The sequence below is a fragment of the Ammodytes marinus genome, assembly GCF_949987685.1.
Source record: "Ammodytes marinus genome assembly, chromosome: 11".
In the NCBI taxonomy this organism is placed as follows: Eukaryota; Metazoa; Chordata; class Actinopteri; order Uranoscopiformes; family Ammodytidae; genus Ammodytes; species Ammodytes marinus.
The window spans coordinates 22,352,375-22,368,125 of record NC_137215.1 but is presented as its reverse complement, the minus strand read 5'-3'; the positions used below and the strand labels follow the sequence as shown (position 1 = coordinate 22,368,125).

Here is a 15,751-nt window from a genome sequence, read left to right as displayed (position 1 = left end):
CAAGATAAGGTGGAGAAAAGGGTAGAGGACAGTGTTGCCAGATCTCACCGAAGAAACAGGCAACCAGGCTTATAAAAAAAACAAGACCAAAAGAAGCAATCATTTATTCAACAATTGCAAATAGCCTACAGTCATGCCCGAAATTATTCATACCCCTGACAAATTTTGACTTAAAATTACTTTTATTCAACCAGCAAGTTTTTTGGAAATGACACAGGCCTCTCCCAGAAGATAATAAGACAATGTGCAAGAGGCATCATTGTGGAAACAAATATTTTTCAGCTTTTATTTACATTTTAACAAAAAGTGGCATGTCCAAAATTATTCATACCCTTCTCAATAATCAATAGAAAAAGCCCTTTGCTTCCTATAATTGCTGACCAGCTTTTTGTCTCCACTAGCATTTTTGCCCATTCATCTTCAGCAATGAGCTACAACTCTTTCAGTTTGCAGGGTCTCACCCCCATCACCCTGATCTTTAGCTCCCTCCACAGATTTTCAATTGGATTCAATTGAAAATTCAACTATGGCTGGGCCACTGTAAAACGTTAATGTGTTTGTCCCCTAACCATTTCTTCACCACTTTTGCTGTGTGTTTTCGGGCATGACTGTATATGCATCCATTATACACATCCATATAATAACGTTCATCATGTCCATTTCTACATTAATATAAGGAAATGTTATTGCAACCACTTTGTGAACATATATATACTTTAACTTCCTATGTCATACTCATTGTATGATCATTATATGAAGGGAAATGTACTAATCCTGAAAGCCCGAATAACTGCATTCCGTGACAGCCAACATTTGTAAGCAATTTTACCAAAAACAAAGCCCAAAGTTGCTTATAAGAAACGGACATGGCAACGTTGGTAGAGGAAGGGGGAAAGAGGGTACAATGAGTAAGAAACTGTCATATGAATAAACACTTCCCAAAAACTCCCACTTCCAGGTAGAGGGCTTTAATAAAGCCCTCTGTGTACAGATTGGACGGTGTGCTGCATTCATTGTTATTGCAACAGGGTCATAAAAAGATGAATGAATTAGCTGTGTCTCGTTTATCAAGCCAGGCGCACAAACAAATATGTTTGTTGAAATTGTTGTTGAAAATGAAATACATTCCACTGGCATTAGTCTAAAACTGTGCTCACACACCACACGGTGTGCATATTTGATTTTGACTTAGTTTTTGTCATAGTGTTACAGGCTTTGGCTATTATGACTATTTTCAACGTAAAGACGTGTGTGTGTGTGTGTGTGTGTGTGTGTGTGTGTGTGTGTGTGTGTGTGTGTGTTTCACTGCTGTGTCTAGTGTTTAAGGAATCTGATCTATAACCACATCCCATTGCCTCAAGTAAAAATAAAAGAGCTTACATTTTGTAAGCACTGTGAGGGCAGGACTGACAGAAGCAGTAATTCATTGAGTAATGCAAGGGAACTAACGACATGGGCAGGGCTGAGGGTCGCACAGCTCTGTTTAATGGCTTTCCAGAGGCTAAACTGAAGCCCATTGTTTGCAGAGCTTGGGAAATCTGTATGTGGACTGTAAGTGAGTCCCACACAACTGAGCAGTGCGGTTTCATTGGCCTGAGAGAACCTTTGCTGGTGGGTGGTCTAAACAGCCTTGTCTAAACAGTCCTTCTTTCTCCCATTTATTTCCTTGACTTTATGGATTGCGCAGAGAAAAAGGCACTGGCTTTGAAGATTTGGTGGAGACTCAAAAAGAGCTATGTGCTCCATATCACCACAACAGGAGATGTGAATGGCTGTGTTTGTGAGTGTGTGGATTTCAGCCGCTGTTTGAAGTCCCTCCACTTCACTCCGACAATTACGTCTATCAAGGATTAGATGAGGGAGAGGCCAAAGAGGAGAGAGAAAGATAGAGAGAAGTGAGAGCTAAAAGGGGAGGTAGCAGAATGAGAGAGGAGACGGAGACGTGAGAGAAACAGAGGAGAAAAGATATTGAGGTCTCCACTGCAGTGCTTTTCTTCTTCGGATAAAAAGGAAGCTGTGCACACTCTCTCAACATGAGCTAGAGGACAACCACTCCACAAATTGTGGTGAAGATCACAGGTGGAGCAAAACACAACCATTTCCAGGGCAGCAGAAACTGAATAGCACATTGAGTAGTTGACGATCATCCTTAGCTGGATGTTGCAACCATGCAGTTACTTCTCTTGAAGCTGTCGTAACATTGAGTTGAATGTGCCTACATTTATTTTAACCTTTTCTTATATTCTAGACGGAAACCTTTTCCGGCCAAAGCACTTTTTTAGCAAATCAACAAATTATGTAGCAATTAATTACCTACATATGATGGATTTATTCTATTTTATTTTATTTTATTCAAATCTTCTATAGGAAGAGGTGGGGCTGTTTACTAAAAGTGCATCACATCCTCTGATTCATGTGTTATTGAACTGCTACCTTGTATGCAATAAGTGAAATGACTTTCTGTCAGCCTTACCTCTGGGATGTGGACGGTGTAAGGCTGCCCGTGGAAGATTGGTGCATTATCGTTCACGTCTCCAATCTGGATGTTGGCTATGTTTTTGACCACCTGAGGGAGAAAAACACCTTGATCAAAAGCTGTTCCAGAGCCACCTCCACACGTTACTTGTCATAGAGAACTGTAGTCACCGAAAATGTGCTTTAACCACACCAAGCCAAGATTGGGAGTGAAAGAAAACAGGACAAGTGTGATAGATTACCCGCAGGGGGAGAGTAGGTTGAACGTCACTATTTTTTCCAGCAACTAAGTTGCTGTTGAGTGAGACAGGTGTCAGACTGATTCCACATGAGAGAAAGAGACTAAAGGGTGGGAAAGAAAGCGAGACACTGAAAGGGAGATGAATTGAGAGAGACGGTGTCTGTATGACATGTAGCCAGGCTATATCCAGGTGACAGTGTGTGACTGGAGGGGGGGGAAGGGTCATAACTGTGATCACAGTGCATATCTGTGTCTTACCTCTTGAATGTCGCTCACGAAGAATTCCACGTGGATCTCCGATGTGGTCTGGTGGACACAGAGAGGGACGTAAGCATAAACTTTCCCAGATATGTAGGGCAAAAGACCAGTGCAGAAAAGCATAACAAGACCAGAAGATATAAATGCCACTTTTAACTCCTTTCTTGTTCATCCCTTACCCTGTAAGAGCATGACACTTTTCAATGCTCTTTCATCATTTGATCATTTACATTCTGTCTCCTATTTTCTAAATTGCCCTGAATGTTTTATTGTCTTGGATATAGTGCATTTGGGTTGGTAATGTGTATCATCTGGTGTTCATACCTCCCGGTCGAGCTGCTGTCGAAGCCAGACCACGCCGGTATCTTGGTTCACCGAAAAATAGCGCATGGCCTGTTCTCCTGAAACGCCATACATGAGGGGTTCCCCTTCAGGATCAGTAGCCCTCAGCTGGGTCACTGATGAACCTGCCAGACAAGAGACTTAAAGGTCAGAGATCCCACAGGGTCAAAGGCCAGTGTCTTCCATCACTTTTGATTGATTAGATGCCCTTATATTTAAGCATTTAAAGGGCAATAGATTGGGAGATCTAATACAACCGTGCAAGTTTACTCCAATTCAGTAAGTTCCCTTGATGTCCCATTACGTCAACTGAACAACATAAAATAATATGTTAGGCGTATAAAAACAACAACTAATGTGTTTGTATTGAATGGAACATTATTGTTATTGGTCTGAATTTCACTGTTAGAAGAAAACTTAATACTGGCGGCAGCAACACTCTAATCTTTAGAGTCTGAAAATGACCCACAGAATAGACCTATTATAGACCTAATGACTTAAAATATTTTTAAAGAAAACAACCTGTAGGAATGATTGATTTAGACAACTTGCTCATCCAAAGAGATGATGAGATGGGTACAGCCAGCTTCATTTTCATTTTAAGGATACAGGTTGCATAAAATAACACTCCCACACAGAGGGCATACGAATGCACTAGCATTTGTAAGGGTAAAAGAGCAAAGGGTTTTTGGAGCTGCCGTGGTTCACAGGCTCCATTCATCAGAGAAACCAGAGCCCAGGCGGTCTGGCTAATCAAATCCAGAGGCAGAGCGCCATCAGACTGCCTAATACAACTTGCTGGACAGACTTATCAAGAATTTTAAGGCTCAAGTTACTGGGGACATGGAGGACGGCATCACAGCCCCACTACCCAGAGGACAAGGTTAACTGCCCACAGTAAAACGACATGGTCAGTAAGTGTGTAAAACAGTAATGGGCTGAAGGGCATACTCATATTAGTCGCACAAAAAGGACCCGCACGGTTCTGAATATGTAACTAAACACACAGCATACAAACTGCTCAAATGCATTCATTACACACATTTAAAAGTAAAGTTCATCCAAGGACAGATAAACCATTGTTCTGAGGATGTTCCATTGACCTGCAGTCATCCTCAAACCCTGACCCTTTGTGTGTAAGATAGAATTAGACTGTCTTGCAGTTAGCATTAAAGAGGAAACAGCAGACTGCCAGTAGGAATTAGACACTGTCCATGGTGCTGAACTTAAGCCCTGTTTAGCTGGGCTCAAAATGTATACAACACCTAGAACTAAATCACTTGCTCCATCACCAATGCATATATATTATACCCTTATTATCTCTTGTTCCATTCAACCCCAATACCTGTAACAAGTCCTTCCTTTAATCGCTTAAAACAACCATTTGTCCCAGCTTCCATTAAGCTGTTGAACAATGTGCAATAGAATAATGTGCAATACATAGGTTAGCACTTAATCAGGTTATTCACAGGTCCTAGTGTAATAGTATAAACCTATAGGCACCTGCATGTTATCCTTGCATCTTACATGTTTATGAAATAGAGCAAAGTGGACTTGAACTTACAGACAATTAAGCACCATGTTGCTGATGTTCAAATGTCCCTTTGTTTGTTTGTTTTGTTCTTGGTTTTACTCTTGTGACATATGTTTTAATGAAGCAATCATGCACTGTGCCCAAGCCAAATTCCCCCATGGGGATAATACAGTTTATCCTTACTTTAGTGAGGTCCAAAAAATACAATGTACAAAATGTGTGTGTGTTTGCCTTGCTATGCTGACCTTATGCAACTCATGCACACCTTTCACCGTAGACGGTGAAGTAAGAGGGTATTTAATATAAGTGCATGAGGGGGAATACACGGATCACGCACACACTCGTCCTCCCTCCCTCACTGCAGGTACTCATCCAGACAATAGAGGTGAAGCCAAACTAAATCAGGGCTGTCACTTGCACACCAAAACGCTTAACACAACGACCAATTAGGCTTCACAATCACACACCCCTCTCGTTTTATTAATACACCCCATTTTCCCATGAAAGGGTGGCAAAAATGACTAATTAATATTACGATTTATGAACCCTTCTCATTGCGTCTAATGAGATTTATGCAAATTCAGCTGCTTTCAATATGAGTTATAATTTGGTTGAAGACGGTGCAAATTAAGCATTTTACCTCATAGTCATCAATAATAACTGATTTTTTCCCCCACCTCCTTCCAGCCCTTTCAGCTGTGGAGGAATTGTCTGCTCCATGAGGGTAGACATACACTGGAGTGAAGGATAACAAATTAACGATAACAAATCATTTGAGACTGAGACTTTGAGAGCCATGGTGTTGTGGAAGATTAACCCCTACTCTGGAAAAACGAGGCTAACTAAGAGCAACCCCTTACGCATATGGGTTAATATGTTCGGCTTAGGAGAGCTGGTACACATGCTGAGTCAAAAGGATACAATGGGCCAAATTCACAAAGAATGGATTAAGTGCGCGAAGCTTCATGATCTGCATAGAAGTTTCAGCACCCTCTCCACAAAAGAATTTGCATCTTTATACGCCGGCGCTAAAACACCCAAAAAGTTTAGCAGCTTAGTGCAATATGCCCTCCTTTGGCGTTTCATTTAGTAAGCAAATCTTTTCCCAGTGCTTCCCAGTGTTTCAGTTCCTTCATTCAGAAGATCGACCAGGATTAGATGGTGATGAATGTTATACAATCAGCTTCACAACCACACAGATCACAGGTTTATATGTGAAATTGTTCATCAGAACTGTTTAATTTTAAAACCCTATATAAGTACATTTCTCTCTGACTGTAGATTCAGCCCATACTACCACTCAATATCAATTAATTTGTATTCAAAGTGCAAACATTTTGGAGAGAGAGAGAGAGAGAGAGAGAGATTTACATACACGCAAATGACCAGACGCAGCCAGGACATTATCGGCTTGGCAGTGTAGTTTGCGTGCAATTCACCCTTTGCATGTGCTTTGTGAATTACACGCTATCTTTTTCTCTCATTTTCACAGGTTTAGCGACCATCCTTTTGTGAGTCTGGACCAATGTGTGCATATCTGCTGCACCAGGGCAGTTGTATATTATAAGAGAAGGACTTGATACTAAATGATATATGAATCCCCTCATAGCTCTCTTTATCTTCTCAGATTGTTGATAATTGTATTTTTCATTTTTGCATTGAAACATACATTCAAAAAGCAATGGATGCGACGCAAAGACAAAATTAAGAAAACCTTCTTTTTCCCCTCCATTTGTGTTATTATTAGCAACAATATAAATATGTATTATGGAATTTGGATGCCACAGTAAAAATGTCAAGTTTGAGTAGTGTCCCAAACAAAGCCTGTTTATCAATAACAATTGAATGTTATTTAATTAATTATAAAAAGATTAGGAAAATCATTGGTTTGCCTCCTACTACAATCTATTTAGTTCAATCTTACAAATGTAGTTTGGGTTAAAGTTAGGGTTCAGGGTTCAGGGAAGAAAAAGGCACAACACGTTGTGGGTCAAGCTTTGTTTAGATCAATACTGTAATACTAAACATTCCTAGCAATTTTGGGTATACGAAATGGTGTGTGTGTGTGTTGTTGTGTGGATTATGTGAAGTGTAGTTATCCTTCTAGTGCTTATCTGTAACACTGTGGCACCGAGCCCTTTCGCTGACAAATGATGCTATTTAGCAGCAAGTGATGCCAGTATTACTGTTATGAATGATACAGTGCACATTAACATTGCCCCTCCCTTCTCCTCTGGAACACTGCTCTCTTGACAAGACCGATGGGTGAGAGGAATTATCTCTCTACCTCACCTCTCTCTCTCCCATCAAAGGTCAAACCAGAACAGCCACAGTAGAGCTACATGCAACAAACCGTCGTCAACACATAAATACCTCTGGAGGCTTAACCAGAAAACTTGCCTGAAGACTCATTTTTTTAAATCAGAAGGACGTTTAGGTAAATGTAAGTTTTCACATAGAACAAATTTTCCTTAGCACATTGGTGTATAACAATAAACATGAAATAAGAAATGAAAAGCAAGTAATTGAAAGTCAAGATACATCAAAATAAACTACAAACAATTCCAATAAAGATCTACTAGTGCAATACATGTGTTTTAAATGAAAGAGCTGGTTTTATCAGTCTGGCTTAACATTGAAGCTATGAGTCAGGGAATAGATTTCAATAGTGAAAGTATTTATGTTTAAATGGTTGGACGTGGAGTGCGCAGAATGGTGGCAAAACAGAATGAGAGTACTTTTTTTTAAAATCAGGAATAAATAAAGGTGCAGAAGAGATAAGATTTGTTAAAGAAAGTAACATAACGTACCAAACGTCTCCCAAAGTTAGAGAAGGACTTCTGCATTAAGACAAAGCATTGCTGCTTCACTGTGGCAGGTCTGAAAAACTCTCTGCCATAAAACACACAAAATGACAAAGCCTGGAGAGACAGGAGACTGAAAGTGAGGAAGGGGAGGAGAAGAAAAGTAAGGAGACTCGCTAACCTATACACAGCAGCAGCCGCATGTTTTAACTCATGCCCAACCTTTTAGGAAAGGCAAGGGTGCCAGTGGGGGCGCTAATTCAACTGTTGGAGGACATCAATCCCTGCACTGGATCAATAGGAGCGTGTTAGACGGGGACTAGCACCGGCCCTGCCCTGGGGCCATCTGGCTAGAGAAAGAAAAGAGGCTATAGGCCAAAGCCCTGTTTATTATGTCGGTGACATCTCTAGACCTGTCATTCATCTGAGCGCTGATTCAGTAGGACAGGCACTGTCAGGACTGCAATTTCAGGCATGTTTAGAATTATGGCTTCGCATTTTATGGTGCACAGAGGCTTAATGGTCACATGGGCAGTGTTCGGTATACGCTATCTATGAAAAAGCAGTGGCAAACAAGAGAAGAAACCACCTTAAAACAAAGTGGAGAGATGACGCACTGTGGAGAACAGAGCAAAGACGGTCCTGATCTGTAACTGCTCTGTATAAATACTTGATGAATTGTCTTGAGGCAGGGCACGTGAGCCTTAGGGTTGAAGTCATGCAATGATGCTGATGAGTCAGGGTGGTGCCACTCATGTTACCACACTGTCTATCCACTGACAAAGAGAGCCTTCAAACACATCAGCAAGTTGAAGCGACGTTGCCTCACATCAATCACACGCATCAAAAATTCACACTGGCAAATACTGTCTTCAACTAACTGTCAGTGCGGTACAGTGTCTTTTGTTCACCTACTTTATAATGCAGCCTTTATCATTGTATGGAAATATCAGGTGAAGATAAATTGTAAAGAAAAACAGTTTACTCTATGGAGAGGAGAAGCCTTCACATCTGTCACATTGACGAGTTGTGATTATGAGGTTGTGCGCTTCACTGTTGCCTACTTTTCAGCACCAGAACCATCATGTCTGGGACAACAGAGAGAGCACTTCAGAGAAATCATGCAAAACCACGTCCTGCTAATTAACTGTGTGCTATTATGAAAAAAAATCTGGTTCTTTCTCACCAACTTTACAGAAAGTGCATGAGTCAAACGATCTACAGTACACAGTCTGGTAGATAATTGGGCACACGCGCAGAAATAACTATTATTTTAGTTTAAATGTGAAACAGGAATATAGCTTAACAGTAGTTATTCAAAAACAAAAAATACTATTTAACTTAAGATACAAGGTGGGTGTGCATTTTACATAGTCAGTTATGATAGAAGACTGGAACTATATGCTGCATATTTGTGTTGACCGGGCACAGAATGCACCTCATTGTATGACCCAAACAGTTTCAGTCAATCTCAAATGAAGCACCTTGAGGGTAATTTAGTCTAATTCCATCAGGGGATTTAACTCAACTGTTTCAGGCTCATCTGTTTAAGATACCTCTTGGGGGCACCTGCATTACCTTGCAGCCTCGACTACTTTCAAATCACAATGAATTAAACTATTTTCTTTTTTCCCTCAGAAATAAGATGGAAATGAGTTAAATTTAACACACTGCCGCTTTGTGTGCCCCTGGTGCTGTGTGCTGGTGCCTTAATGTCGAGGGATTCAGGCACCCTCTGGGAAACAAGTTGGATGTGGAAATAAACTAAGCAGATCTACGAATGAGAAATCGTGCGGTGGCCAGAAACTGAGTGCTTGGACCTTGATTTCCATACAAAGAGAGGTGTATGTGTTCAGGGGGCATCTTTAATAGTGGAAAGGAGGAGGTATGCAGATAGTTTATTTCCCCGTAGGATGAAAATAGCCATGGAGAATGCCAGTAAAGCCGTTTCCCCGGGGAGGTCAATTAGACAGCTAGCAATAAAAAAAAAATATGAAAAGAAAGAAAAAAACTCACATCTTATGTTTGCAAGCATTTGTACCGAAAATAAACAAATGCAGCACCTTTTCAATTGATACGACTTGAGTATAATTTACTTTAGCCATTAAATAATGGCTATGAATTGCCACTGGAGTTCTTCAAAGGAGGATATATTTGTTTCGTTGGAAGAAGCTAATTCATCACACAGAAATTCTTACATTTTAATAGCTTCTCTGAAATGAGACATTTACCAAATTCTATCTAATTTTCCTCTCATTCACCCTTTATTCATTATTCACTGGCCTTTTCTCATGAGTGAGTGTGTGTGTGTGTGTGTGTGTGTGTGTGTGTGTGTGTGTGTGCAGACGTTCGTGCATGCATGTGTGTGTGCATGTGTGCGTGCGTGCGTGCGTTTGACATCAATAACTGTGATGGCGAAGAGAGCCGAAGACAAATAGTGCCTGGAGTCTGGCTTTAAGTGACTCCTGTGTTTCAACAACACACACCACAAGAGTCCTTGGGAGGCTGTGTATTAATCCAACAGATTTATGACTAAATCTGTCACGGATGGTAGGAGAACACCCTCTGCCTTTCCTTTAGCTATTCCTGAGAGAAATACACACACACCCCAAGACCACACATCCTAAATGTGTGTGTGTGTGTGTGTGTGTGTATACAGTTTCTAAGTGAACTGACTGTACTCTAAAACACAACATAAACACATACACTCTCTGACCACCTGTTCAATTGCTTGTAAAAAAAAATAGCTAATCAGCCAATCACATGGCAGCAAGTCAATGCATTTAGGCATGTAGACGTGGTCAAGACAACGTGCTGAAGTTCAAACCGAGCATGGGGTAGAAACGGTGTTTAAGTGACTTTAAACGTGGCATGGTTAATGGTGCAGGGCAGGATGGATCCATGCTTTCATTTTGTTTACGCCAAATTCTGACCCTACCATCTGAACTTTGCAACTGAAATTGATACTCATCAGACCAGGCAAGAATTTTCCAATCTTCTATTGTCCGATTTTGGTGAGCCTGTGCAAATTGAAGCCTCAGTTTCCTGTTCTTAGCTGACAGGAGTGGCACTCGGTGGGGTCTTCTGCTGCTGTAGCCCGTCTGCTTCAAGGGTGGACGTGTTGTGGGTTCAGAGATGGAATTCTGCATACCTTGGTTGGTTGTAACGAGTGGTTATTTGAGTTACTGTTGCCTTTCTATCATCTTGAACCAGTATGCCCATCCTGCACTGACCTCTGACATCAACAAGGCATTTTCATCCACACAAATGCCGCTCACTGGATATTTTTACTTTTTCGGGCCATTCTCTGTAAACCCTATACGGTTGTGAGTGAAAATCCCAGTAGATCAGCGGTTTCTGAGATACTAAGACCAGCCCGTCTGGCACCATCAACATTGCCATGTTCAAAGTCACTTAAACCCCCTTTCTTCCCCATTCTGTTGCTCGGTTTTAACTTCAATAAGTTCTCCTGTCCAGGTCTGCATGTCTAAATGCATTGAGTTGCTGCCATGTGATTGGCTGGTTAGTTAGTATGGGTAAACAAGAAATTGAACCGGTGTACCTAATAAAGTGGCCGGTGAGTGTATATCATAAGTTGTGAACACTGATCCATTAAGGCAAACCAACACACGCTTTAATCAAACTACTTAAGCATACACAAACACTTACTGGATATAATCTGGTATGCATTTTAAGTTTAAGAGTCTTGGGGAAAACCAAAAGAACTACCAAATCTTTTGTTCAGTGGGCTTTTGTAAGTTTGAGTGATAGTAAAGGATGGTATATTTAATGTATGGCTGTCCTCAATAGAAACAAGTATGGCTCATGGCATGTATTAAAACACCCAAACAGGAGGAGCAAACATCTTTGAAAACAAATAGTTCATACATCCGTAGCTTAAAATCAAAAACCTAACAAGAACAAAGAAAAAAAATGGCAGACAATAAAGGTCATTCTGTTGAGAGTGAACAGAAAAAGGACGAGGCGTATGATCGGATGTCCAGGATTGGCTTTCGAATACAACCAAATGGCAAAACGACGGAAACACTGAGTGACAAGGCTGTGACTAACCGCTCACATTGCGATAGTCGCAGGACAGTGAAGGACATTAGTGGACGGTCATCCCGAGCATTGGTGAGGAGAGAAAAACTTGTCACTGCAAATTCACACGCGGTTCTTTTGGCTCTCCAATCGCACAGGAACGCTCTTTTGCTCTTGTTATTTTCTATTCTATCCTACCACAGTCGTGCGGTTGCCTCATTCTCTCTCTCTCTGTCTCGCTCTCTCTCTCTCTTGTTTTTCTCATCTTCTCGTCACGCTTCGTCCTGCTTGTGGAGGCCAGACAGAGGGACACAGGCGGCGCTGATAGGAGTGGACAGGTGGCTGTGTGGCTACTGATGCTTCTGGAGTGACGGGCTGAGCCAGTCTGGCTTGTCTATGTCACAAAAGCAAACGCCCGCCCCAAAACACACTCACATCCACCCCACATACCACACCACCTCTGCTGCCCACATGCCAAAATGTCCATCAACTCTGGCACTTTGTAGCGTCTGTCCAAGTCTTTCCTTTTGTTTCCTCTCTTGCTCTTTTCATGCAGTTTGGACGTTACACCTCAGTTTTAAATCCTCTTCTTATTCCGTTATTTGCCTCTCTCTTTCACGCTCGCTATGCTCCCTCTCCCTCCTACACTGGCCCTGTGTTGACCTCACCGAGGCTGACTATTACCTGAGAGTGAGCTAAATCATGGTTGGGTAATGGAACATGCCACCTTCATTGTGAAGCCCACACACACACACACACACACACACACACACACAAACACACACACACACACACACACACACACACACACACACACACACACACACACACACACACAGAAACAAACACACTCATACTAGAACAAAAGCCTCTTGCGTTTGGCCTTTCCCCCTTTTCGCTCCCGTTTACATGTTTATCATTTGGCCTGTGTGTTACTGAAATAGGGCTGATGTTGTTTCTGTCAGCCCTGCAGATGTAGATGGGGATGTTGGTGGAATGGCAAGCGCCAGGGTCAAAAATGAGGCTGTGGCAACTCAGAGTTGACCTTCAGCCTGGCTGTCATTGGATGGAAGGCTGTGGAGTATTGCCTTAGAAACCAATGGCTCTTTTTCTTGACAAACACAGCTACAACAAATACTAGCGCAGAGAATGAGCAGTGTTTTGGATGAGGAATCCATACAGATGACAAGGAAAGGACTGTATCTGCATGGCACTGGTACAATGTGAATAGACTTTCAGAGGAACTCCTACAGTAAGTAACTGTTCATAAGGTTTCTCATATTGATCAGCACTGTAAACTTGCCCTTTTTTCACCCATTCTGTGTCAGGCCAGCCTTTTCTCAGCTTCTAGTGGGATAACATCATAAAAACAAAAGCAAAGCTCTCAAAACGGTAAATCAATCCATTTTAGCTACACTTCCCAAGCTTTGCATGGGCTGTATGAACAGTACAACTTCATTTTCAGTATTAATAATAAAGCTTTAAAACTGAGAATATTTATTACTCTGACCGAATACCAATTAGCCAAAGATTAGTGGGCCATTTCAGTGCTTCTACATTTTAATAAACCTATAAAACTAAAACAAGAATAATCCAGCTAATTTACACACTGAAACAGCAACAGAAAAAAGAAAACTATTTGGCATTTGAAGAATCATAAAATATGAATGCAAGAGACGAGAAAATATGGAAATGAAGCAGGAGTGACTGCCAAGTGAAATCTCTAGTCTTCCAAAGAACACTCTGATGTAGCTTCTGACCTACCAACATTTACAATGTGTTGTGTTCTCGTCTGTAAACCGTCAGGTGCAATATTAGGTTGTGTTACTGACATGTTTATTGAATGCCGGGGTATTTGCTGTTATTAGTTCCAGTTGTGTTTGACAAAGCAAAATGTACACGTTGAGAAATGTTTACATTCTGTGTGACCTTGTCAGGGCCATAACCTTTGAAGAAATCAAAATATATATAATATAGTCATCCTTTTTTATATTCAATCCTATTTCTGTGGCAAAAGATGAAATCTCGATCTAGCACCATGTTCCATTAAAATGGTAAAGTCAGTATTTAGCAGCATCTAGTGATGAGACTAGATCGCAAACGTTCCGTCACTATTCCTCCTTTTGGGAGAATTCACAGAAGCTATGGTGGCTTTTAAAGACAAGACGCTGGTTACTTAAGATGGCATCATCCATCACAACCTCAAGTCTTGCCACTACATCGAGTAATGCGTTGAAAATGAATTTGGTTATTTGTACTTCTTCTTTTTGTGTCTTCCAACAAGTGCATTTCCAGCGTACTCCCACTATAAATAAAACTGACTTTCTAACTTGGCCAAACAGCAGGATGCAAAGTGTAGCAGCTCAACAGCAAACACTGACAAGTGGAAGTAAAGATACACCAAGCTGCTTGCTACATTATTTTCCATTCCCTTTGTATAGATGGCCTGCAGGCTTGGTGATCTCCAATGGAATATATATATATTCAGTAATAGTGTTTCCTCGACCGTCCATATGGGATAACAGTTGTAGAATTGCACTGTGCTCCAGACGCCACAATAGCATGTCTGATCAAGCTCTGGTCCAGCTCAGCTCAATATAGCTGAGTGACTGGCCAGGCCAAGGCCAGCTGGACTTTATCTATATGGGCAGAGTCACTGGTGCATCTCTATCTTCTTCATCTCCCTCTCATGTCCATCTGCTGCGAAGCCCCTATCGCCCTCATCTCCCCCTCTGCCAATATCTATTCCCATCTCTCCAAGTGTGTATCCCGTAAACTTTCACATCCATAGTTTCTGCCAGCTCCTAATCCGTCTTTCCTACTTATTTCCTTATGCCCCCATCTCTCTCTCTCTCTCTCTCCCCTTCACCCTTTTCATGTGCCTCTTTCTTCCCTCCTTTCTAGTCTTCCCTTTATTTTGCATTCTCACTGCTTGTGTTGTTCCTCTGCTGTTATCAGAAGTAACCCAAGGTTTCCCATGAAATACACAGACGATGGTGAGGAGAGAGAGAATGCTGCAGGGAGACACAGGGCTACAGAGAGAGAGACAGAGAGAGAGAGAGAGAGAGCGAGAGAGAGAGAGAGAGAGAGAGAGAGGGAGAAGGAGAGAAAAAGGACAGACAGACACATTGGGAAGGGGGTGGTTGGATGGTAACTGGCGGAAAAGCTTGAAAATGTGCTTGAGCTGACCAGCAAAGGACTGCAATGCAGACATGCCACAGTCTAGTGTGTGAGAAAGAAAGAGAGAGAGAGGGTGAGTAAGTTCAATTGGACGTTGTGTGTGTGTGTGTGTGTGTGTGTGTGTGTGTGTCTAAATGCGTGTGCCCAGATTGTTTACTATGCTTCTGCATAAATCTGATGTCCTGCTGCTGCCATTACAGCTTTTTTCATCCCGTAACACGCCACACTTGTTTTATAGATTATAAATGAACTCATTATCTGTAGCGCTCATTAGCTTTAGGTCCCTAATTAGCCAAAATTAATATTGTTTCCTGACAAAGACATTGGCACTGTCAAATTGGCAATTGACCTCCTTGGGCAATCTGGAGAGAGGGACAGGGTGACGGGGGAAGCATAAAAGCACTGGAGGTGAGAAGGAGAGCTGGGCAATGACAGCTGCTCTGGTTGATCAGTTTTGTGCTTTTTCCCTCCCTATCTCACCCTCTTTTGAACTACCTTGCACTATCTCTCTCTCTCTCGTTCTTTCCTCCCACCGAAAAACAGCTCCTAAAGCAGACAATGCTGCAACCTCATCAATAACGCCGATGAATCATGACCATATATATATATGACATGTATGATCATGACAAGTTTGGGTTTGTAATGATCAGTCGAGGAACATTACCAGGTATTTTGTGTGTTAAGTGTATGAGTTTGTGTTGGCCTGAATGCAAGGATCAGTGTACAATGGACAGTAAGAAATAGCCCCAGTATCTCAAACGCACAATGGGTGACTGCAGAAAAGCCCAAGATTGTTAGCAACAGGAATTTCTCACCAGAGTAAAACTACCCGACCGAAAAACAAATAGGAGAGACGAAGACACAAAGAACAACAAT

General features: G+C 41.6%; 1 protein-coding gene across 2 annotated transcripts in view; it reads right to left on the bottom strand.

The window, feature by feature from the left end:
• cdh23 (cadherin-related 23) overlaps nt 1–15,751 on the bottom strand; it is a gene marked incomplete at both ends in the record, with an annotated part of 156,132 nt that overhangs the window by 125,287 nt on the left and 15,094 nt on the right. For both annotated transcript variants that reach the window (XM_080036207.1, XM_080036208.1), the window contains 3 exons: nt 2,474–2,566; nt 2,975–3,022; nt 3,299–3,441. In XM_080036207.1, coding sequence (XP_079892333.1) covers nt 2,474–2,566; nt 2,975–3,022; nt 3,299–3,441 — 284 coding nt within the window. The remainder of the gene's footprint in view (nt 1–2,473; nt 2,567–2,974; nt 3,023–3,298; nt 3,442–15,751) is intronic.